At 41.4% G+C, this 25420-nt stretch overlaps 1 protein-coding gene across 2 annotated transcripts in view; it reads right to left on the bottom strand.

Moving 5' to 3' along the window:
- SLC4A10 (solute carrier family 4 member 10) overlaps positions 1–25420 on the bottom strand; it is a 204609-nt gene that overhangs the window by 35299 nt on the left and 143890 nt on the right. For both annotated transcript variants that reach the window (XM_077829536.1, XM_077829537.1), the window contains exons 9-14: positions 24496–24583; positions 20897–21043; positions 18147–18247; positions 14307–14481; positions 13984–14117; positions 11642–11887 (exon numbers count right to left, since the gene is read on the bottom strand). In XM_077829536.1, the coding sequence (XP_077685662.1) occupies positions 11642–11887; positions 13984–14117; positions 14307–14481; positions 18147–18247; positions 20897–21043; positions 24496–24583 (891 nt within the window). The remainder of the gene's footprint in view (positions 1–11641; positions 11888–13983; positions 14118–14306; positions 14482–18146; positions 18248–20896; positions 21044–24495; positions 24584–25420) is intronic.

Genomic DNA, 25420 nt, shown 5'->3' with positions numbered 1-25420 from the left:
TGGGCTGGCTTTGAGTGCATTGATCCTCCTGCATGTAGCTCATTGCGGATCAGGACCAAGATCCAGGCATGATGCAAAAAAGTGAGGATAGTAAAAAAAAAAAAGCATGGGAAGAGAAACAGGACAAGAGGTACATTAATTAGACCACGTGGTTACTCAGTAAAAGATTATTCAGTTATTTGAGGCCGTTGTCTTTTGTTAAATTTTAATTCACTTCTTGCAGGTAAACTGGCAGAAGTGAAATTTTAGGAATAATTTTAGAATGACTTACAATTTTGTTACATCCAAATACTTATGTCTACCTGTTAGAAACTGATTGTCCTAATTACTCCTATTACTGACCTCTGCAGTTTATTACAGGAGAGGCTGGTAGCAACTCCTATATTTAGGTTGTCTAACACTTTCCATTAGAAAGGATTCTTGCAAAGTTTTTTTTGAGATTCTGCCAAATCTCCATTGTCTGCAGCAGAACTTTGATACTTGGAATCCCTTCTGGCTACAGGAATGCATTTTCTTTGTCCTGGGAAATTCCACCAGATTTGGCTGAGATAAAGTATTCAAATCATCATTTCCTTTCTCTCACTTGTGTTCCTCAGAAAAATGTTGGCAGCTTGCCAAAAATCAGTGACCATTCTGAGGTCAAGTTCATGCCACCATCAAAGAAACAGCAAAAGAAACATGCACCCAGTCCACTAGAAACATGTGGCAGGGCCCTGAAGCAGTTGTGAGAGGGAGGGAAGGAGAAAAAAAAACTGAGCCAGGCTCCCCCACCCCCAAACCAGAAGCTTCCAGACTGAGCACATGGACACAGTGCCCACCCTTCTCATAGACACAGACTTTAAAGCCAGAAGGGACCATCATGATCATCTAGTCTGACCTCCTGCATGTTCCAGGATACAGAACCTCACCCACCCACTCCTGTAATAGACCCATAACCTCTGGCTGAGTTACTGAAGTCCCCAAATCATGATTTAAAGGCTTCAAGTTACAGAGAATCTATCATTTACACTAATTTAAACTTGCAAGTGACCCTTGTTCCATGCTGCAGAAGGCAGCAAAAAAACCCTAGGATCTCTGCCAATCTGACCCAATGGAAAACTTCTTCCCGACTCCAAATATGGTGATGAGTTGGACCCTGAGCTTTTAGGCAAGACCCAACAGCCAGACACCTGGAAAAGAATCTCTGTAGTAACTCAGAGCCCTTCCCATCTAGTGTCCCATCACTGGCCACTGGGGATATTTGCTACTAGCAGTCGCAGATCAGTTACATGCCATTGTAGGCAGCTTCAACATACCATCCCCTGCATAACTTATCAAACTCCGTCTTGAAGCCAGCTAGGTTTTTTTGCCCCAACTGTTCTCCTTGGAAGGCTGTCCAGAACTTCTCCATCCCAGAGGCAGGGAATGCTGGAAATTTAACAATAAAACTTGAGTTTTCCAGCTTAGCTTTAAAGATTCAGTTAGAGTCTTCACTGGAGCTGGAGGTATAATTTCCACCTTGGGTAGACATACCTGCACTAGCTATGATGGAGCTAGCATACTAAAAATAGCAGTGTAGCTGCAGCCACAGAGATGCCAGGATGGATCAGCTGCCCTGAGTATATATTTATGATTTCAGACAGGATTGTACTTGGGGAAACTAGCCCATCCCACCGCCCATGCAGTTGAAGCTACACTGATGTTTTTAGTTTACTAGCTCAATCAGAGCTAGCATGGGGATATCTACCCAAGACAGAAATTACACTTCCAGCTCCCGAGTTGACATGCCCCAGATAAGCTTTGGATAAGCTTCCAAATAGAAATTAATCTCTCAACCTTTTGAAGTTCGGCCACTGCTAATTACAGAAGCCAAAGCTTTGCTAACAGTTAAAAACTTATTTGGAAAATCCCCCAAAAGGAAAAAGTAAACAGAATATAGAGCTAATTAAAGCAGCTAACAAAATTGGAGACAATAATTCCTTTCTGTAAGAGGGTCCGTATAGGACAGGCCCAGGTCCTGGTATGGATTTTAGCCAAGAATGGAGGAACATGGTCAGATGCTGGTGAAAAGCTCCCTTTTCCTTCTAAAAGCTTTTTTTTTTTTTTGGTGGGGTACTACTGGCGATTTATTCCCATTTCGCCACCAGAGCAAGTCCCTTGACAGACCTGACAAAAGCCCAGGGTCCAGACAAGGTGAAGTGGACAGATGCCACAAAGAAAGCATTCATGGATCTACGGACAGTCCTCTGCAGTATCTCCATGCTTACAGCCCTGGACTTCAACAAAGAATTAATTTTACAGACAGATGCATCTGAAGTAGGATTGGGAGCTGTCCTATCACAGATGGTCAGAGATGAAGAACACCCGATCTTCTACCTTGACTGAGGAGGAGTTTTTGCAGGACCCTGGAAAAATCATGGAGCAGGTCCTCAAAGAATCAATCCTGAAGCGCTTGCATGAGAGGAAAGTGATCAGGAACAGCCAGCATGGATTCACCAAGGGAAGGTCATGCCTGACTAATCTAATCGCCTTTTATGATGAGATTACTGGTTCTGTGGATGAAGGGAAAGCAGTGGATGTATTGTTTCTTGACTTTAGCAAAGCTTTTGACACGGTCTCCCACAGTATTCTTGTCAGCAAGTTAAGGAAGTATGGGCTGGATGAATGCACTATAAGGTGGGTAGAAAGCTGGCTAGATTGTCGGGCTCAACGGGTAGTGATCAAAGGCTCCATGTCTAGTTGGCAGCCGGTGTCAAGTGGAGTGCCCCAGGGGTCGGTCCTGGGGCCGGTTTTGTTCAATATCTTCATAAATGATCTGGAGGATGGTGTAGATTGCACTCTCAGCAAATTTGCAGATGATACTAAACTGGGAGGAGTGGTAGATACGCTGGAGGGGAGGGATAGGATACAGAAGGACCTAGACAAATTGGCGGATTGGGCCAAAAGAAATCTGATGAGGTTCAATAAGGATAAGTGCAGGGTCCTGCACTTAGGACAGAAGAATCCAATGCACCGCTACAGACTAGGGGCTGAATGGCTAGGCAGCAGTTCTGTGGAAAAGGACCTAGGGGTGACAGTGGATGAGAAGCTGGATATGAGTCAGCAGTGTGCCCTTGTTGCCAAGAAGGCCAATGGCATTTTGGGATGTATAAGTAGGGGCATAGCGAGCAAATCAAGGGACGTGATCGTTCCCCTCTATTCGACATTGGTGAGGCCTCATCTGGAGTACTGTGTCCAGTTTTGGGCCCCACACTACAAGAAGGATGTGGATTAATTGGAGAGAGTCTAGCAAAGGGCAACAAAAATGATTAGGGGTTTAGAACACATGACTTATGAGGAGAGGCTGAGGGAGCTGGGATTGTTTAGTCTGCAGAAGAGAAGAATGAGGGGGGATTTGATAGCTGCTTTCAACTACCTGAAAGGGGGTTCCAAAGAGGATGGCTCTAGACTGTTCTCAATGGTAGCAGATGACAGAACGAGGAGTAATGGTCTCAAGTTGCAGTGGGGGAGGTTTAGATTGGATATTAGGAAAAACTTTTTCACTATGAGGGTGGTGAAACACTGGAATGCGTTACCTAGGGAGGTGGTAGAATCTCCTTCCTTAGAGGTTTTTAAGGTCAGACTTGACAAAGCCCTGGCTGGGATGATTTAACTGGGAATTGGTCCTGCTTCGAGCAGGGGGTTGGACTAGATGACCTTCTGGGGTCCCTTCCAACCCTGATATTCTATGATTCTATGACCCTACCCTGGTGGGGAGGGAGCGCCAAGGGGCACGGTTCAGAGAGGCTGTGGCCTCAGACCCAGCCAATGAGAGGGAACCGGTCCCCATCCCTTCCCCAGCCGCTGAGTTCCAGGCCGAGTTGCAGAAAGATCCCAGCTGGGAGGCTTCCCCAGGAAAAGGGAAATAGGCAGTGCTGCACCTGACTCAAGAGAAGCAAGTCTCAAACACACCTCTCCTCAAATACTGTGATGTTTCTGTGGCTCATTTCCTCATTTCTCTGCCAGAGTGAGTGACAAAGTGCATTTATCAAAAAATTCCTTCTCAGCTAATATTTCTTTTGCTTATAATTTCAGTCCAAATAAGCTGAATGTTTAAAAAAACCATTTAACCCACTCTGAAGTTATACAAGCATAAAAAGTTGTACATGCAATTTTGCTTAAAAAGACACCTTTTCTTGTGCACTTAAGTAACTTAATTACAAGTTCTTAAACCATATCTGCTATAGATGTACCAGTAAACCTCACCATGTGTCTTTGAGATGTCTGAAGAAAATTGAAAATTTCTTTGATTGAAAATGACATACCTGACATGCAGAGCTGTCATTTTCAGGTAATTACAACTTTTTTCACTTGCAAACCAAATTTTTGCGTAATGTTAAACGCAGAGAAACAAATTCCTCATGGTGTTTGGTGGAGAAAGAGTAGAGCAGTCGGAGTTATGCAGAGTCAATAGTCAGAAGAAAGTGTTGTGTGTCACAGAGATGGTTAAAATTACTGGGTCTTTGCACACCCAACGAAAGGAATGGTAGGTGAGATGAAGTATGATCATAAGTAGGGCTCCATGTCTGTCACGGAGGTTGCGGAAGTCACGGATTCTGTGACTTTCTGCAACCCCTGTGTCTTCTGCAGCAACCAGTGTGGCTGACCCCAAGGCCACCCAAGCAGCTAGGCCCAAGGACAGCCACACTGGCCACTGCTGGAGCAGCTCCACAGCCAGCCGCTTGGGCAGCCCTGCAGCCGGCCGCACTGGGGACTCCCCCAAGCAGCGGCCCCGGGGGCAGCAAGAGCTGCCACAGCTTGGCAGCACTTGGCAGCGGTCCTGGGGGCGGCTGGAGCAGTGGCGGGTGGTCCAGCAGAGGAGCCCCTGCTCGGCGGCTCCCAGCAGCTGGTGCCGCTGGCCCCATGGCTCCCCCAGAGCAGTGGGCCCCCTGGACACCCCCAGAACAGCAGCTTCCCCCAGGGGAACCCCCCCAAGCAGCTCCCCCAGGGCCCCCTAGAGCAGCATACTCCCCAGCTGAGATTTAGTCAGGGGTATTTATAGTACAAGTCATGGACAGGTCACGGGCCATGAATTTTTGTTTATTGTCCATGACTTTTATTAAAAATACACATGACTAAATCATAGCCTTAATCATACGTATCTGTATTAATTGCATATCTGATCTATATCCCAAAATGTGATTTATGTGCTTGACTTCTAAAATGGGTGTTAAACTAAGGGTACGTCTTCACTGCAGAGTTAATCTGGGTGATTGGCACCTGGGCCTGAGGTTAGCCAAGCCTGGGTGAGTGCAAAGCCCTACCAAAGTTACTGTGTTCTTACTGGTACTGCAGTCACCTGTGTGTGTCACTAGGACTTCTGGGGGTACATTCCATGGTTCTTTGTGTTGCAGTAAACTAATTCACTTTACAATTCTTTGTAAACTTGTCTGACCTTCTGGGCACACAGGGGGAATAGTGATCAGGCACTGGAGAACTATCAGCGTCAAGTGATTTAGCCTGTGTCCCCACTACAAAGTGGGGGGGGTTACCAGTAAAAGCAGCACTCAATACCCAGGTTGAAAGCATCACTAAACTTGGGTGTGAGGTTTTTGTATGTGGACAGGAGGGGGATTAGGGGCAACACTTGGGTAAGATCCCAGGCTAACTGTGCAGTAAAGACATACCCTTAGAAGGGAAATCAGACAATTCCAACAACCCTCATCTAAAAAGGAGGCAGAGACATTGGAACCAGTGATTACAACTCATTGACACTAAATGGATCTCCTCCAAAATGGAGCAGCCACCAAGGGGCATTCTCCTAGATAGGTCAAGGTGCATGTTCTGGCTGACTGGGGAAAAAATTCAGGCTTGGTTTACACTGCAATGTTATACTGGCATAGCTATGAGGGACAGTAGATAAACCGGATTTTCCTAGTGCTGTGGTAAATAGTGTGCTTTAAAGCGTACTCTTGCCCCGCCAGACCTGTGAGAATGTCAGTTTACGGAAATGATTTGTATATGAGAATAAGTGAACTGTGTATGAGATCTGTGGAATGAAACTGCATCAAAAGTCAGAAGGAGGATTTAGCTACAGGTCTTGGTATGTGGATCAGGAAGTAGTAGAAACATCTGATGAAGACTAGAGACAGAAAAGTAATGAATGTAGCTGTTTTAGAGAACAATAAATAAATGAGGGATTACTAAAAGCAAAGTCGTAGTCGATGAAGTAATGATAGAGTTATAGACAGAAAAAGAAGAGTGAAATTATTTGTTCAAGGGTATAATCCTTGGCACAGGCAAGCACACTCCTCAATCTCAGAGCATGTCCTGAAGCAGTGGCAGTATGATGCACATTCTCAATATGGATATTGACATCTCCAGTAACAGTGAGGATAAAGGAAAAAGGACAGATGTGGAGCCAAAGCCTGAAAATAGAATAGTTCAACCTAAGTAAGCTATAAACTTCCAACTATGCCAGGCTGGAAGGTAGGAGGTCGAGGAGAGGTCTGTTTTCAAGAGAAGATCTGAAGATCTGAAGGTCAGATAATTTGAATGAGATTTTCAGAGTACAGCAGTTAAACTGTCTGTGAAGTGCCACTGAGAGCTCTCCCATTGCCTGGCAGAGAGCAGTATCCAGTGGTTCTACTAATATGGTATCGGCATTAAGTCAGTCAGTAGGTTTGGCATTAATGGGGCTAGCTGGCATAAATAATCCTAGGGCATGCATACAGGTGGAAGATATGGGTATAAATACCAGTTAGGCCTACACAAAGTGAGACACAATGTAAAAGTGCAAATAAATGTACATTTTCATAACTGAAGGAAATTTGATAGATAGTTATGTAATGTCAGTACAGTATCATCTGAAAGAATGAAGTAATGTTCAGATATTTGGAAAACATCTGAAAGGCACATGCTTTTTGGGGCATTGTGCTTAGAAATTCTGACACTGTTTGGCTGATGTTATAGGACAGGAAGTCCCAAAGCTAGAGTTTGAGGGGATGATGACAATTTGGCTGGCACTCTTCTTCCCTGCTGTTAGTGCCCTGCAAGTTCTATATGCATTGAAAAGCAGCAAAAAGAAAAGATAGGGTAGATATTTGTCAAGCGTGCATAGGGAGTAAACATTTCCCCCTCAGAAATACATCAGGTGTTCTAATGACTGTATGTAATTATAATTTAACACGAATTTTTATTTTTAAATGCCACCATTATCAATTGAGTATAATGATGTTATCCCTTAAAATATGGAGATATATACTACTGCAGCTCTATTGTACATAGGAAGGCTGTTAATTCTATTTCCACAATAACTTGAATAATATTGTGTGATTAAGGTAAACCCAGAGCCGGCTCCAGTGTTTTTGCCGCCCTAGCAGCAAAAAAAACAAAACGAAAAACCTTGCCGCCGAACGTGGAGGCGGAGTGATGGTGCGGCCACCGAATTGCTGCCAGCGACCGAAGAAGAGTCACATCCCCACCGAATTGCTGCCAAGCCTGATGTCTTGCCGCCCCTTTACATTTGCCACCCCAGGCACCTGCTTGGTTCGCTGGTGCCTGGAACTGGCCTGGGTAAACCCATGAGATATTTTTAATGTCTGCTTGCTCTCTGAGGCCTTCATGTAATATTTCAACTTTTCATGAACAGAAATATTATGAGAACAACCTTTTGACCCCCTAAATGCCCAGAGGTATTGAGGCTTGTGAAAACACTCCCTGCCCTGCCCACACATATACTAAAAAAAAACCCCCACAAATTACATCCTATAAAGATCCTTAAGGTGAAATCCTTACTCCATTGAAGTCAGTGGCAAAACTTCTATGGACTTCAGTGGAGTCAGGATTTCATACCTGATGCATATACATAGTCTGCTTTGCCTGAATGTGAATTAGGAGAAAAGCCAATAAACACATGTCTATTCTTTAGGTTAAAATATCACAGAGGAAGAGTACTTGCATAATATGATGAGAAAGTATATATACATCAAACCATAACTTATTAGTAAGCCTATGAGTCGGTCACGGAGATCACGGATTCTGTGATTTTACGTGACCTCTGCAACTTCAGCCCGGGGCAGTGGGGCTCCAGCTGTCAGCCCCAGGTAGCGGGGATCACACTTAGTCCCAGGCCACAGGGTTGTGTGCACGTATATGTGTGCTCAGCTCCAGACTCTCTATCTATATTTTCAGAGAAAACAACATATAACAATGTGTTCCAATGCTTCTTGGTCTTGTGGTTTTATTTTTTTCTTTCTTTCCAGCTCAAAATGCAAATGACAGGTTTGGCTGAGTCACTGTTATTCTCTCTTGGAACAGAAGGTGGTGGCCTTGGCCTAGTGTTGCTGTTTCTTTCCCTACGCAGAGAGTTCATCTGAGTTCAACAAAATCATTAAAAACACATACTTCTGGAGCGGGTCTCCTGCCTGAGAATGCTTTTTGACATGTTTCACTGGCTGAGGAGACTGGCCATCCTCAGCCCCAGGGTGCAACTAGATTCTGTCCTTTTTCATTAGACTATTTTTGTTCTCATATAACATAAGTGAATCCATAAGCTCTTACTTCTTAATAACTGTCCTTGTTATCTTACTTCACTTCTTTATTCTCTGAATCTCTTCTTCCACATGCACCTTTCAGAATGCAACAATAAAGTAAAGATTCTTAAGCTGAAAGAGCCATCTCAAAAAGCTCATTAAACATCACAAGGAAGAATCAGTAACCAAGACCTGATACTGAGAGGTCCTGAACACCTGCACTCACTGATTTCGCTTCTCAGGTTCAGGCCCTTAATGCCATAGTCTGAGATCTTATTCTGCCCTCCCTTACATGGAAACTATACCCCTGTACGGAAAGAAAAAATTAGATATGTAAAAATGACAACAGAGAAATACTATATACCTGTTGTTTTAAATTTTATTTTAATAAACAATAAAGTAAAGTGCTTGCAAAGAAAATTATAGAGCACTAATACTACACTACTGTAATGAACCATTCAGCAATATATTAAGTAAAAATCTGAAAAGTAAAGCTGTGCAAAACCAGGGCATAGTGCCTTTCATCTCAAAGCACTTGGTATAATTGCACATAGGAATCATTTTACTCACTACTGAAATACAACCGTTTTTTGCTGTGGAATGCATCAGCACAACAGTTCAGGACTGGGATGTGAAGAAGATGACTGTGTCCATTTACAATGACAAGGAGAATGTAGGATGTAGAGCAGGGAGACCTGTCTATGTTAGGAGCAGAACTGTACTACATTCATGTTAAAACTAATATTTTGCAAGTTCTATAGCATTTCACATCCACATATCTTAAATTACTTTACCAAAATAGTAATTAATTTATTAACACTAATTAAGCCTCACAATATCTGTTTTACAGCTTTTATCGATAGATAAGCTGAGGCACACAAGAGATTAAATGATTTGCTTAAGGAAACAAAAGTCTGTGATGGAACTAGGAATAGAACCCAGGAGTCCCAGCTCCCATTCCTTTACTTTAACCACACTGCACTAGACAACTCCAATCCTTTCAATCCATACTGTTATTAAGTCCATGAGAAGGTACATGGAGCTACTCTGGCAAGAAACTTAAATATATTTAAAATGAAAACAAACTTCACTGAATGAGAGTCAGGAGGACCATTGGGGAACAACTTCTGTTGGTGAAAGAGACAAGCAATAAAAGTTGGTCCAGTAAAATATATTACCTCACCCACCTTGTCTCTCTAGTATTCTGGAACCAACACAGCTACAACATTGCAAACAGCTTCACTGACTGTAATTTCCCAGAAAAATCACATAGTTTAAATTGCAATAACATTTTATTTGAAATATTTGTACAAACTAAATTATGTCCTATAAAATGTTGCACTTCATAGTTGACTGTAACTAATAACAGTCTCATTATTAATGCTAGAGCTGATTGGAAATTTTCTGATGGAACATTTTTCTGTTGGAAAACATTGATTTGCCAAAGTCCAATCATTCTGCTGAACCGTGTCAATTTCAATGAAATTCTGACAGAAACCAGGCAGGTTTCTGATGGAACCTTGACTGCCAGTTTAGGATTTCCCTATTCCCACACCGTCCCATCATCAGCCTGGCGGTTTTCCTCTCCTATTACAACTGGGCCTACAAATGTGCCCTAATTGTGAGCTCAGCTATGAGAAGTGAGTGAAAGTTCATGGAATATTGCAATAGCCTACAACAATAAATGTTGATAAAAAAAGGAGCAAAAGTGAGACAAAGACTGAACTGGTCCAAAAAAAGGGGTGGGGCCTCTACTGATATAACGCAAGGACTGTGTGAAGGTCATACTTGATAAGAAAGAAAAGTGTGGAACCAGAAATCAGTGAACCAAAATTGGTCTCTCAGAAATTAGGCTCATTTGGTGGACGAAATAATGAGGGGATGGGCTATTTTGCCCGTCACTCCCTTTTGGGGTTCTTGAAAAAGAGACTTTGGGGGAAAAACGACACTGGCTGGCTGAAAGACGGGGAAGGAGCGAGCTTCACTATCATGGCTGCCACACCCACCATTTCCTGGGACCCCGGACCTTCTTCATCTTAATCCTGAGAGATGTGCTGACCAGACTGGGCTAGAGAGGGACCAAGATGACTTTGCCACTTCCAATTTTACCATCTCCAGCTGACTCCGAAATACCATCTGGGATGTGAGGCTTTGTCATTCACCCCCAGTGCATCCTTTTCCTTCCACCTTATTTCTTCTCTCTCCTATTCCTCTCTTTTCTCTTTCTGTCAAATAAGAGTCTGTCTTAGCCAGCCAAGACGCTATATTTTACAACACTGCTGTAAGCCTGTGACCAGAAAGGCAGCTAAATGCAATGACCTAAACAGCTCAGTGTTGGTACAGGTTTGCCAGGTCTTGGGGTGGCTGATAAGACCACATGCTGTGCCTGTGTTTCTCCAGCAGCAAGGTTGAGAATGAGAGTCAACACCAGAGACAGAAGCTACATTTTCTATCTTAGCTGTTCTTTCTCTCCCAATCTGTGTGTGTTTGTCTTGTTTTGTCTTCTTAGGAAACGGGACGAGAATACCTCAGTGTACTAAGGGCAGAATCCTACCCCAGGTAAATCAATATCCCTTTTAAAAAAAAGATCCTTACAATGATGAGAGCAGGAAGAAAATAGAATTCAAGAAAACAATCATTATAAGCCAAAATGTCTGATAAAAGAAGGGTCCCACCCCATCCAGTTCTGATGAAGGCAAAAATTTCACTGAAATGAACCGTAGTTCTGCCTGTATCATAGTAATAGTGCAGTCAAGGGTAAACTGAGTTTACCCACTTCTCATTTAGGGAATGGGAGTTTAGTTTAGGTAAGTTTATCACACTGTTTTGTTTTGTTTTTTTTACCACTACAGCCTCCACACAGCAGAATCAGGCACTAACAGGTGTTATTTTCCCCCCAAGTACATGCACACAGCTCCCATTATGATCACATGAACCAAAAGGAGGAATGACCCCTACAGGACATGCAGCAATTATAGTTTTGAAAAACATTGGATTGACTTTATCACATCTATAGGTTGCTGTATGTCAAGCAATGTGTCTCAAGCATGAAAGTGCTTTTCCTGCTGTGAACCATTCATATTCTTCACAGGGAAAATATAATTTATGAAAAAGAAGACGCCATGGTTAATAAAAGAAATCTTACTTACGAGTATTGAGTCAGCAGTTCCAAATCATTATGCATGTTGATTGGATACGTCTCACCGAGATGAAATAGCTTCTCTAAGGCCTCATAAATGAAAATGATGCAGATAAGAGAAGCAAATGCTTCTTCAGTAAACCGGGTAATGTAGCAGACTAGGGAACTTGCATCGGTTGCAACAAGGATGATGCATAGAGTTGCAGTCCATAGTCCAATGCTAGCTCTCAAAGAAAGGTATGATAACCCATAATCTCTAATAAAAAAAAGAAAAATTAACACAGTCAAAACATTAATTCGTAGACACAGAAGAGGAAATACCACAAAAATCCACTCTGTGCAGCTATGTGCATTTTTTATATCCTCTCTTGACCTGCCAAACACAAAAGTCATCTCTAGAAAGACTGAATCCAAGGAGGCTGTCCATCTGCAAGAAGCAAACAACACAGCTAGCCCTAATGCCCAACTGAAGACTAAAGTACACTGTAGCACTCTATCTGGGAACAGAGATGTGAGCAGAACCTGCTACTTTATGACTACTATGGTGTATTAATGTCCATCTTGAAGCCACCATTGGCCCTGGACATAATACTGTCCTGACAGTCAAGTACTATGTTGGTTAGCTCACCAAGGAGGAAACCTGCATAGTTGCTCATGTAATGCAGTTTCCACCTCTATAAAAAAAAAACCTAGAGATAATCCACACAGATATAGTCATATTATTCATTTACTCCCTTTTTAATAGTATTGAACACCACAAGTTATAAAATAGGCCATGGATTTCAATTGTACTTTGCAGTGGCCAGATCCCTTTTTAATGAAAAGCTCGATCAAAATGTAATTAATGCTCCCAGTTAATTCAGGAATTTTTTATTATTATTATTATTTTTTTTTGCTGTCTCACTGTTTAATTGTAAAACAAACTAGAAGAATTACAGATTTCCCAATTACATTTTTTCAATAAAAAAAAAGAAAGTAGTGAAGAAATGTGAAGGCCCTTTTAATTCAGAATTGCTTTCCTTTCATGAAATGAAGTCAGATGTCTTCAAGCCAGATTCTCATTTGGCCTACTAAAGGGGACAATGAGAAGCAGTTGTGTATGAGAGTATACCCTCAAAGGCGATCTTTGGATGACTCTAATCCTGAGTGGGCAGCAAAAGTGGTAGATCCCTACATCGGCCTGTTTTCTTCAACTTCAAAAGTGCAAGACAATAAGTGGTTATGATCAGCAAGATATAATAGTCTCAAAGTCTTGCCTCATTCACACAGACCCTCACCCTCCACTCTCTGTCCACAACCTAGAGCAAAACCCTCTGTGCTGGCTATACATAATCATACACGGGGCATTCTAGGACCACATATATTTTGGTCCCAGCTAACCTGCACGAAGAGCTGGGAAGTCTTTTCCTATCATGGAGATGAGAGGGAATGACCTTCGGGAACTGACAGGGCCCCCCACTCTGCACTGTTCATCAGGAGGTTTTACCCTGCTATCAAGCCTTTCTGCCTCAGAAGTCCCAGTTGTAAAAATGAGGCAGACCAAGTAGATGGGACCCATGGGAAGAAGTGTGTAGGATGGGTAGCCATCTGCCCACATCAGGCCCTGGATCTCAGGAACCCACCATGACTGGCTGACAGTGTAAGCACAATTTTCATTCATATTGTCTCAGAAGGAACTTACTTACAGTGTATTAGCATATAAGTGCAGGTTTTGCTTACATTTTATTTAGTTCTTTTTCAAGAGACAGGAGACAGGAAGAAAGGTTATAATCACATTTATTCCATGGATTAGGAGATGCTGCTCAACGCCAGCGGTCAACACTGCTGACTATGTTGTTAATGAATGATAAAATGCTGAAAAGCCATGAAGTATGTCTTATTTTATAGGGTGGTTTCCATTCATGAGATTTAAATTTAATCATTTTGGAATGGAAAGCAACCTCATACCAATCTGGGTTTGTATTCCTTTCAGAACAGTTTTAAAGTAAAAAATTAAAAAACACAGTTTATCATTAACAGTCCCCTTTGTTTTGGTCACCACGTATCTTCCAGCGTTCCTCTAAAAGTCTGAGCAATGTTTCCCAAAATCCTGAATTCTCATTTTATGCCGAGAGGTATCAACGCCTCCTATGGACTAACGTGGGACTGTGCCTTTGTTATATTTCTAATTTTGTCATCAGTTAAAATGTAGTTCATGAAGTCACACATGAAAAGGATAACCAAATCTAAATTACAGATAGGCAAATTTTCAGCATGCTGCCAGGGGATTTATAATGATGTTTTAGTCACAAACACACCCATACATCAAAAATACCCTCTGAAAGTTTATTTAAATAATATTACTTCACTTACTTGCAAAATTTGAATAATATCTTTTCAAACACCAGCACTGGCCCCGTGCTGCCTAGTATAGTAAGAGGCTGCCCACCAAAGAGAGAGTAGGCTATTCCAGTCATGGATGCTCCAAACAAAGATTCTATTGCACTCTGCATGTGAAAAAAAAAAAAGATTGAACTTTCAGAAATTTTGTATCAAGTGTCCAAATACTGTGGGTGACAATGCAGTTTCAGACTACAACATTTTAAAGGCGACACATGCAATATTAAGAAAATTCTAACCACAAACCTAAACAAGTAATTGTGTTTTAAAAGTTCAGATTAAAGTAAAACACATACTATACGACCTTCAGTTGCTTCTCCCAGCAGACCGCCAAACGTGATGACAGGAGACATACAAGCACAGTAGAGAAATAAAAATGATGCTAGACACTGCAGACTGAAAGCATCCCTGAAGTCACTCCAGAAGAAGGGAGCTTTTCTTTTGATATCTAAAATCAATCCCCCAAAAAACCTAAGAAAAGGGGAAAAAATAAAGACAGAAAGAAAGAGTTCTGTTTTCTTTCACCACTGGGATGAATTATGAGACCTGTACATGTGAAATCTAAGGTAATTGTGTTTCCTGCCCCCAATCTCAGTGCCTCACAATCTTGACAGTATTTATCCTCCTAAAACTGATGTGAAGTGGGGCACTGCTATTATCTTCACTTCACAGAGAGGGACAAGAGACACCAAGTGACTTGCCCAGGGTCACAAAGGAAGCAGGAACTTGAGCCCAGGTCTCCCAAGTCCCAGAGCTAGTGCCTTAAACCAATGAACTATCCTTCCTCTTTTTCATCTGACACCTGCTACTGCCCTAGAATACTTCTCTCGCATCTTTACTCATGTTGAGTACTACTTTGATCCATGAGTAGTCCACTGAGATGGACTGATGGAACTACTCACAGAGATATGTAATACTTAGCCTTCGCTGGCTATTCACAATTTAAAATCTGTTCTCAAAAGAAGCTTTCTAGTGAGGTCTTTCCCTCTGTAAGGAGTCCTGACAGTACTAGGAAGCAGCAGGCTACATTTCCATAAATGGTGCAAGAGTCACACAGTCTCTGGGCCAAACAGTGTCATTCAGTACCCTGCCTGAGTTTCTGTGGTGGTGAAGAGGCATCTGCACACACATTCTTCAAGACAATCCAAAAAGTAGCCCCGAGGAAGACGGGACACAGAGCAAACAACAAAAGAAAGTTCTCAAATAGCATTGACTCATATGTAAACCCAGTTCCTGATCTCATGTCATTGTGTTCTTTAAATCAAATGATAGTTCCTCACATGGGGGAAACCTGCATAATTCCATTAACTTTAATACAGCTATACTGATTTACACCAGCTGATGCTCTGGTCTAAAGTCTTTTCCTTTCCAGAAAGGGACTTTTTATATAAATAATGCCAGTAAAAATGTTATATGGCAGGTCCTATTTCACACAGAACAGACTGAGCTAACTGTACCACTTCAAGTATCACCCATTCTGCAAGAGTTGTCTATTCCGTCATAACACTTCCACATATCTCTCTCCTTGATTACACCTATCAAGCTATCAAACTTTCAGAATTTCTTTGGATGAGTGCCGCTTGCAGTCTTCTCTTTTCCCACTCTTTACTGTTGGTCCCAAAGGATTTTGTTCTCAGTCCCCTCTATTTCTTCCTCTACTCTCTCTCCCCCTGGGCTAATTCAAATGGTCCCCTGGCTTTAATTATTATCTCTTGGTCAATGTCTTCTAAATCAGCTTCCAATCCTTCCACTCCTATTCAAGTCTTGCATCTTCAAATGCCTCTCAGATATTTGTGTCTGTCTGTGCTACTGCCACCTCAGACTCAACATGGCTGTAGCTCACAAAAGCTTATGCTCAGATAAATTGGTTAGTCTCTAAGGTGCCACAAGTACTCCTTTTCTTTTTGCGAATACAGACTAACACGGCTGCTACTCTGAAACATGGCAAACACTGCCATTTTTCCTTCCTAACCTTCATATCCCCTCCCTTCTCCAGCACAGATAAGAACAGCACTGTCATTCCACATGATCCAGTTTCTTACTAGAGACTGTTATTTCTTCCTCTAAGTTTCCAAAATATAGTCTCCTACATTCCTACTGTAAACACACTTTCCCATGCCTTGATCATCTCTCACTTTGGTCACTGCAACCTCATCCTTTTTGCGCCTGATTCTTTGTCTGAGGTGTATGCACAGCAACCCACTAAGGGACAGATGTGTACATTTAAAACAAACTCATCTCCACACTTTTTTGACAGCGATCAAAGTCACAAAGGCCCAGATTTTTTAAAAAGTTACTAGAGTGTTATGCACAAAATACTTTATTATCTGCGTAAGAACATAAGAACGGCCCTACTGGGTCAGACCAAAGGTCCATCTAGCCCAGTATCCTGTCTTCTGACAGTAGCCAATGCCAGGTGCCCCAGAGGAAATGAGCAGAACAGGTAAATCATCAAATGATCCACCCCCCGTTGCCCATTCCCAGCTTCTGGCAAACAGAGGCTAGGGACACAATCGCTACCACGCATGCATTGCACTTGTGCATAGAATTACCATAAGAGCATACACAAATGGATATCATAATGTACAGTTGCTTGCACAAATGCCCTGTTTCCCGGCACAAAATATACATGATCTTGATCTTTGTCATTTAAAAATTTGGCCTCAAGTGTATTATTTATTGGAATTGAATGTAGGATATAATCTTCTCAGGATAAGGACTGTGTTTTCCTTTGTGGTTTGTACTGCACCAAGTACATCAATAAATAAATATATTAAACTTCTGAGCTAGATCCTTCTGTACAATCCATCTGCTTTGCTCCATTCTGGCAGTACAAAAATGCTAAAGCTGGTTTAACAACAAACCTGTGGATCTTCCTTGCACAGAAGGAATTTCTGAGTGGTATCATTGGCATGGTGGTGCCTCTATGATGCCCTTTTCCCTTGGCTCCTGATGAACTGGGTGGAGCTGTGTTAAAGGGACATGGCAGATGTGTCACTACACTCTGACAATCCCTACCTATCATAATGGACCCCTGAGGCTGTAAGCAGTCAGGTATAATTTAAAGCAGTCCTGAGACTGTTCTAAGTTTGATTGAAGGGGATGGACTATCTTCTGGCCAATCCTAAGATTGGGGTGGTGGCACAAGTATGTCTTAAAAGAATGCAGAGAAAAGAATATATGGTGCATGACATATAGGACAAAACAATATACAGTAGAACTTCAGAGTTATGAACACCTTGGGAATGGAGGTTGTTCGTAGCTCTGAAATGTTCAGAACTCTGAACAAATATTATGGTTCTTTCAAAAGTTTACAACTGAACAGTGACTTAATACAGCTTTGAAACTTTATTATGCAGAAGAAAAATGCTGCTTTCCGGTTTTTTTTTTTTAGTACTTTACGTTTAACACAGGACAATACTGTATTTGCGTGTGTGTGTGTGTGTGTGTGTGTGTGTGTGTGATCTCTGTTGCTGCCTGAATGCATTTCCAAATGAGATGTATGATTGACTGGTCAGTTCATAACTCTGGTGTTCATAACTCTGAGGTTCTACTGTATGACAATATGGCACCCGGTGAGCCCAATAAAAGTCCATGTGTTTAAAAATATTATATTAGAAAAGAACTCCCCTAAAGTGTATACTTTAGGTCCTCAGACACGTGCACACACAACAATAATTTATGTCAATGGGAGCTGAATATTTTGGCCTAGTGTGTTTAAAGAAAAGCCAGGGCTGCACGACTCTGCCTCTAAACATGCTCAACTAGAAAATAGTCTAAGTTTTCATCACAAATGAGAGCAGACTTCTTCCACCATTCCTTTCACTCTAGACAGAACAAGCAGCATTAATCATGATTACCAGTGGCTTGACCATCATATATTATTGAAAAAGGAGCTTACATTAAATAAAGAGAGTAGAAACATATTCCATAGATAACTAATGGTGCAAATTAGCAACTAAGCCTGTTTCTCCACTCATTTAGAGATACTTACATTAGGAATAACTCCATTACAGTGAACTCAGTGACATGCTATATCAGTATAGTTGAGAGAGAATCAGGCCATTAGACTTCCTTTTGGAAGTATATTGCTTAAAAAAATAATAATATCACATTTAATCAAGTTTTCCACTAACTTTCCAGTCCGTTGCAATTCTGGTCCACTGTGTCCTCCTAGGGGTACCGGGTCCCCGTGAGCTGCTGTTCCATTTGGCACTCCTGGGATCTTGCGCTTCTCCTAGAAGAAAGAAAAGCCATTTTCTATTGAGTTTCACCCCAAAATGCAGTTTTAGCAAAGGACACAAGTAGGCACGTGGCACAGTCAGGTATTTTTTCTGTAGAGTATCCTTTTCAGTTTCTATGCAGAAGTGAAAGGGATGTGCATTTACAGAATTGTGTGCGTGTCCATTCTGTGGGGTGTTGTCATCTGAATGAAGCTGTGCTGCCTCCAAATAGGTCAGGGTGCTCTGACCCAGGAGAAGCAACTTGCAAACGGTAGGGTGTAGCAGCACTGCCGCTCAGTTAGTAGCACCGCTTCTAAGCTTCCAAAGCAACCCTCTCTCCGCAGGAGTAGAGATGGCAGTAGAGCCAGAAGTGAGATGGTTTCAGTCAATAGGAGCTCTCTGTGGTGGCCATGGTACCAGCACTCTCCAATGGTAAGCTGCTTCTCTTCAGGAGGAAAGCACAGCAAAGTCCAGGTGTGGGCATGGGCTAGAAGCTGGACCCATGTCCCAGCAAGGGTGTTACTGACACCAGGAAGACACGCAGGCTACTGAATAGGCTAGTTTACCCTGGCTCCATCTTGACCACCATCTGCGGCAATTAACAAGTCACTTGGGATATCACCTCCGTCCCACAGCAGGGAGGGATCAAAGGGATTGCTGCTATTAACAAGAGAGTGACAAAAGGATCAGTCAGGGCTGGAGGACAATCCCTTGCTCCACAGCTATGCAGGCTCCCTGTGACTATTCCACCATTTTTAATGTAAACAAATAGGGACCCCCTTGTATATATTCCTGACTCCCTCTCTTCCCTGTTGGCTAAGGTCTGCAGTAACTCCCAGCACAGGTACAGAAGAGATTGGCTTACTTGGGTGTAGAATGGGATGAGGACTTCTCTTATGTACTTTATGTCTCTATCTCCCAGCTAGCAGAGAAGCACCCACCTCCTTTGCAGCAAGTATGACTCATCTCAGCCCCTTTCCTGTTTCAGAATTGCTTAATTCAGTGCGCAGTGGATCTACCTATCCTTAAGGCTCTGTCCCGTAGACTTAGCCCATTGTGGCTAGAAGTTGAACCCTTAAGTGCTGCAATAATTGTAAATCAATCTCAAAGGTTTCCCAAACATGGTGTTGCACCCATAAGGTGTGGAAGAATCTTATATATGAAAATATCATAAGGGGTTCCTTTGTTGTAAAAAAAATAAATACAAAATTGGGTCCAAGGAAATTGTGCCAAAAAAACCCCCAAAACCCATTTTAAATCAACAACAGACCAGGATGTTTTATATCTATTCTCTTTTTCTAGGTCATTATATTTCCACTTAAAACTAGCAACTCAGCAAAAACAGACCCATCTTTTGAATATAACAATAAACAAAATAATATTTATGTGACAAGCATTCCCTTGCCAAGAGGCTTGAGGTGCCAAACAATTTAAAATGCAGTACAATTATAATCGAACAGTAGAAAAATAGATTGTATTTTAAAAGCCATTTAACCATTTGTTGAACATGTACTAACAATTAATTAACAGTTTAGGAATGCAATCTAGTTTGAACAAAAATATTTCTTTATTCCTGGACTTGCTTACACCTATCCTGATGAGAATGGTGTGTACCTAGGGAGGCCAAGGTCACAGTTTAAAAATAAAACAAAATACATTTCAAATATCTATGTTTCTGCAGAGTAACAATGGCTTCACAACATTCTCATTTATTAATCATTTCTATGGATGATAGAGATCTTGTACCAATTTCTCTCCTTTGCTTCAATCTTAAAGTGAGTTTACTTAACTTACTGATTTCTTATTTGAAGTGCAACAAGGACCATAGAAAGAGTAAAACTGTATCATTGCTTTTACAGTCCTGCCCTTTGAAAACTAGGCAACCAATGTCCTTTGAAGTAAAGTAATAAAGTGATTGTTTTATCCAAAACCATGATTTACACCGACTATTCTAGTCTATACTACTGTATATAGGTTCTTGTATAGCGCTCTTCACCATAGTATCTGTGTGCCTTCCAGTAGTGCATTAAGCAACGTGACTAACATCTGTCACATGTTTTTTTTCATCCTCTCCCCAGGGGGAAGAGCGTGTACAGCATTTTGTTTTGTGTTACTGATATCCTATTATTGATATTAGGGCTCTTATGGCTGCTCTTCTATAGAATAAGCAGCACACAGATAAGAGCATAATTTGCCCAGAGAGGATTACATGAACAAAAGGCCTTTAGATTATTTTAAAAAATCACTAGATCAGCTTAGAAATGAACAAAAGACATTTTACACCCACAAAATAATTAAATGAGTATGTGGTCTATTGGAGAGCAGTTTCTCTCTCAGATACTTCTAACGCACCTGTCATTCTAGTATCTAAGTAACACAAAGTCAAAATCAATGCACTTGTTTTGTTCTATTTCATACAACTATTTGTCTCTGCTCAGAAGAGGCCGAGAACTGAACTAAGTATGAACATCAGTCTCAGCACCACAGGGGATTGTTCTTGCCAATCAAGGGTCAGTGTGAGTAAGTTAAACAGCAAAGTAATGCATGGAAGTTCATACTTCAGCTTCCTACATGTATTGTCATAGTAGATTAATAAAAGACTTTATCTTACAACATTTCTAGTCCACTAAACTATTAGAAACTCTAATTTGCACTGTGCATACCTGAGAGGGAACATTTTTGGGTGGCTCTATTCGAATTGTTGGGTCCCATTCTCCAGGAGGGAGAACTGTAACCTGATCAAGAAACTCATCTATTCCAGAAACCAAGTCATTACGATCTTTAGCTTTATAAGCAACATCATGGAATACCTGTTAAAGAAAACAAAAGAAGTGAAATACAAGAGATTCTCATTTTACATGTAAACAAGAGTGTAAAATCCTTCATGATATCCACTTCTCCAACATGGTATGTAACTTATTTATTTCCTCAGTTTTAAACTGAATCACAGTTTTGAACTAGCTGTAGTTTCTAGTAAGATAGCCAGTGTGGAAAGCACCCTTCAAGATTGCTGAATTTTCCAAGGATCTTACAGTTTAAAAAGTGTGGTTGGTTCCACTGAAAAGTGACTCTGTAAAAATGGCATTTTCCTATTCAACAGATCTGATCCGTGAGTGTGAATTTTGTATCTGCTTACTTCAATGACAAAAGTTTCTTCCTCTAACCATCACAGCTATGGGATCATAAACTGGATTCTAGTTCTGTTTGCACATCGTAAGAACGGTTAAACTATGTTCCAATTGGAGGCTCAAATCCTATCTTTGCTTACATCCATGCAACTTTATTGAAAAAAGCCAGATAGATTAGAAAAGCATGTCTGTGTATTTGGCTGCAGCAGCAGGAATATAATCATGGTGTTGAACCTTATACTACAAAATAAAAATGCTGAAATACAAGGGTTCAGAGCCAAAAGTAAGTGCCTGAGATAAGTGATCCTCAGCTATCTAGTCACCTAGAAGTGTTAGTAAGCTTGCAGGTAGGTCAGTTATAGACAATATTTTCATTAAAATGTTACAGCAACTCTGCAAATGACTTCACAGACCTATACATTTATTAGCTATGGGCTAACATCAGGATGTAGTTGCCAACTGTTCAAAGAGAGTTTCTCAAAGACGGACTTAAAATGATGGGGATTCCCACTAATTAGGCAGGTTGGCAAAGTATTTCAGGAGTACAGATGGGCACTGAGCCTGGTGAACTTTTTGGTTTGGGGTCATCCTCAGTTTGAAATAACTGTACAAACAAACAACAAGGAGTACTTGTGGCACCTTAGAGACGAACAAATTTATTTGAGCATAAGCTTTCGTGAGCTACAGCTCACTTCATCGGATGCATGCAGTGGAAAATATAGTGGAGAGATTTTATATACACAGAGAACATGAAACAATGGGTGTTACCATACACACTGTAACGAGAGTGATCAGGTAAGGTGAGCTATTACCAGCAGGAGAGAAAAAAACAAAACCCAAAACCCTTGTGTAGTGATAGTCAAGGTGGGCCATTTCCAGCAGTTGACAAGAACGTGTGAGGAACCTGACAGTTGACAAGAACGTGTGAGGGGAGAGAGGGGGGAAATAAACATAGGGAAATAGTTTTACTTTGTGTAATGACACATCTACTCCCCATCTTTATTCAAGCCTAAGTTAATGGTGTCCAGTTTGCAAATTAATTCAGCAGTCTCTCGTTGGAGTCCGTTTTTGAAGTGTTTTTGTTAAGAATTGCCACTTTTAAGTCTGTAATTGAGTGACAGAGAGATTGAAGTGTTCTCCGACTGGTTTTTGAATGTTGTAGTTCTTGACATCTGATTTGTATCCATTTATTCTTTTACATAGAGACTGTCCAGTTTGGCCAATGTACATGGCAGAGGGGCATTGCTGGCACATGCTGGCATATATCACATTGGTAGATGTGCAGGTGAATGAGACTCTGATAGTGTGGCTGATGTGATTAGGCCCTATGATGGTGTCCCCTGAATAGATATGTGGACACAGCTGGAAACGGGCTTTGGATGCAGAAGCCCTCTACACCAACATTCCACACAAAGATGGACTACAAGCCATCAGGAATAGTATCCTCCATAATGTCACAGCAAACCTGGTGGCTGAATTTTGTGACTTTGTCCTCACCCATAACTATTTCACCATGTATACCTTCAAATCAGCGGCACTTCCATGGGTACCCGCATGGCCCCACAGTATACCAACATTTTTATGGCTGATTTAGAACAACGCTTCCTCAGCTCTCGTCCCCTAATGCCTCTACTCTACTTGCGCTACACTGATGACATCTTCATCATCTGGACCCACAGAAAAGAATTCCACCATGAGTTCAACAATTTCCATCCCACCATCAACCTCAGCCTGGACCAGTCCACACAAGAGATCCACTTCCTGGACACTACGGTGCTAATAAGCAATGGTCACATAAACACCACCCTATACCGGAAACCTACTGACTGCTATACTTACCTACATGCCTCCAGCTTTCATCCAGACCACACCACACGATCCATTGTCTACAGCCAAGCTCTATGGTACAACTGCATTTGCTCCAACCCCTCAGACAGAGACAGACACCTACAAGATCTCTAACAAGCATTCTCACAACTACAGTGCCCACCTGCTGAAGTGAAGAAACAGATTGACAGAGCCAGAAGAGTACCCAGAAGTTACCTACCACGGGACAGGCCCAACAAAGAAAATAACAGAACACCACTAGCCATCACCTTCAGCTCCCAACTAAAACCTCTGCAACGCATCATCAAGGATCTACAATCTATCCTGAAGGACGACCCATCACTCTCACAGATCTTGGGAGACAGGCCAGTCCTTGCTTACAGACAGCCCTCCAACCTGAAGCAAATACTCACCAGCAACCACACACCACCCAACAGAACCACTAACCCAGGAACCTATCCTTGCAACAAAGCCCGTTGCCAACTGTGTCCACATATCTATTCAAGGGACACCATCATAGGGCCTAATCATATCAGCCACACTATCAGAGGCTTGTTCACCTGCGCATCTACCAATGTGATATATGCCATCATGTGCCAGCAATGCCCCTCTGCCATGTACATTGGCCAAACTGGACAGTCTCTATGTAAAAGAATAAATGGACACAAATCTGACATCAAGAATTACAGCAATCAAAAATGAGTAGGAGAACACTTCAATCTCTCTGGTCACTCGATTTTAGATCTAAAAGTTGCAATTCTTCAACAAAAACACTTCAAAACCAGACTCCAACGAGAGACTGCTGAATTGGAATTAATTTGCAAACTGGACACCATTAACTTAGGCTTGAATAAAGACTGGGAGTGGATGTGTCATTACACAAAGTAAAACTATTTCCCTATGTTTATTTCCCCCCTCTCTCCCCTACTGTTCCTCACACGCTCTTGTCAACTGCTGGAAATGGCCCACCTTGATTATCACTACAAAAGGGGTTTCTTTTTGTTTTTGGTTTTTTTTTCATTTTTTTTCTCTCCTGCTGGTAATATCTCACCTTACCTGATCACTCTCGTTACAGTGTGTATGGTAACACCCATTGTTTCATGTTCTCTGTGTATATAAAATTTCCCCACTGTATTTTCCACCGCATGCATCCGATGAAGTGAGCTGCAGCTCACGAAAGCTTATGCTCAAATAAATTTGTTCGTCTCTAAGGTGCCACAAGTACTCCTTTTCTTTTTGCGGATACAGACTAACACGGCTGCTACTCTGAAACCTGTACAAACAAACTACAGTTAATCGATAAATACCTCATCTGTCATTAGTGTTGCAATTGATCTTCCAATCTCATGGTACTGTTGGCCCTTCCCTAGTGGTCCCAGAAGAATAAACAAAAATCTGCAAATAAAAAGCCAAAAACCAGATATTTCAAGAATGGAAAACTTAAATTAACATCATGTAACACAGAAAAGTTCATAAAATTGATTAGAGGAAGTAAAGGGGGGGAAATAACCTCTCTCTAAATATCCTTACATGGTAATTTAAAATTGGAGACACAATTACAAAATATTACATAAATGTGTATTATGCAAGGAGCATTCAGAGATGGTCTGAATAGCTGTAAATACCCAAACTCACTTAGGTTCCACAAACATGCAATTAAATTGTGGGTATCCTAAAGATTAGGCAAAAGTACTTTTGACAGAAGCATATATTATCAGTATGTAGCATTTTTGCAAAATTATGGTAGATATCCTATCCCCAGACAGACAGACACACAAAGTGTGGGAAATAAGTATTGTTGTCTTCTCACTATGTCTTTTATTTAAGAGGATTCTAGTCCTCCTCTATGCCATTCCCTATACATCTATTTTCAAGTATCGGAACTATGGAATGTTCTGCCAAGAGCTCATGGGGTTGCCAAATAGAGCAACTGTCAAAAAATTTTCATTGTAAACTTTTTTCTCAAAAAAATGATGATTTTAAAAAAATAAAATTGTTCATAGAAAGTTTTTCTTTAATTTACCCAACCAATTAAAAAAAATACCCCAACTTTTTTTTTACTAGCGGCAAAATGAAAGCAGGGGAAAACTGGAAAACTCAAAACCCAAAACATTTTCAGTTTCAGAAACAAAAATGTTTCTGAATTTTCATCAAAAATGTTGAGAAGCTTTTTCCCCTGTTTTTTGCAGATCATACTCGCCATATTTTGACCAGCTCTTGAGCCAGGTTGTA

The sequence above is a fragment of the Eretmochelys imbricata genome, chromosome 11 (genome assembly GCF_965152235.1).
Source record: "Eretmochelys imbricata isolate rEreImb1 chromosome 11, rEreImb1.hap1, whole genome shotgun sequence".
Classification (NCBI taxonomy): Eukaryota; Metazoa; Chordata; order Testudines; family Cheloniidae; genus Eretmochelys; species Eretmochelys imbricata.
Note: the sequence above shows the minus strand (reverse complement) of the source record. Positions and strands in the feature narration are given on the sequence as shown.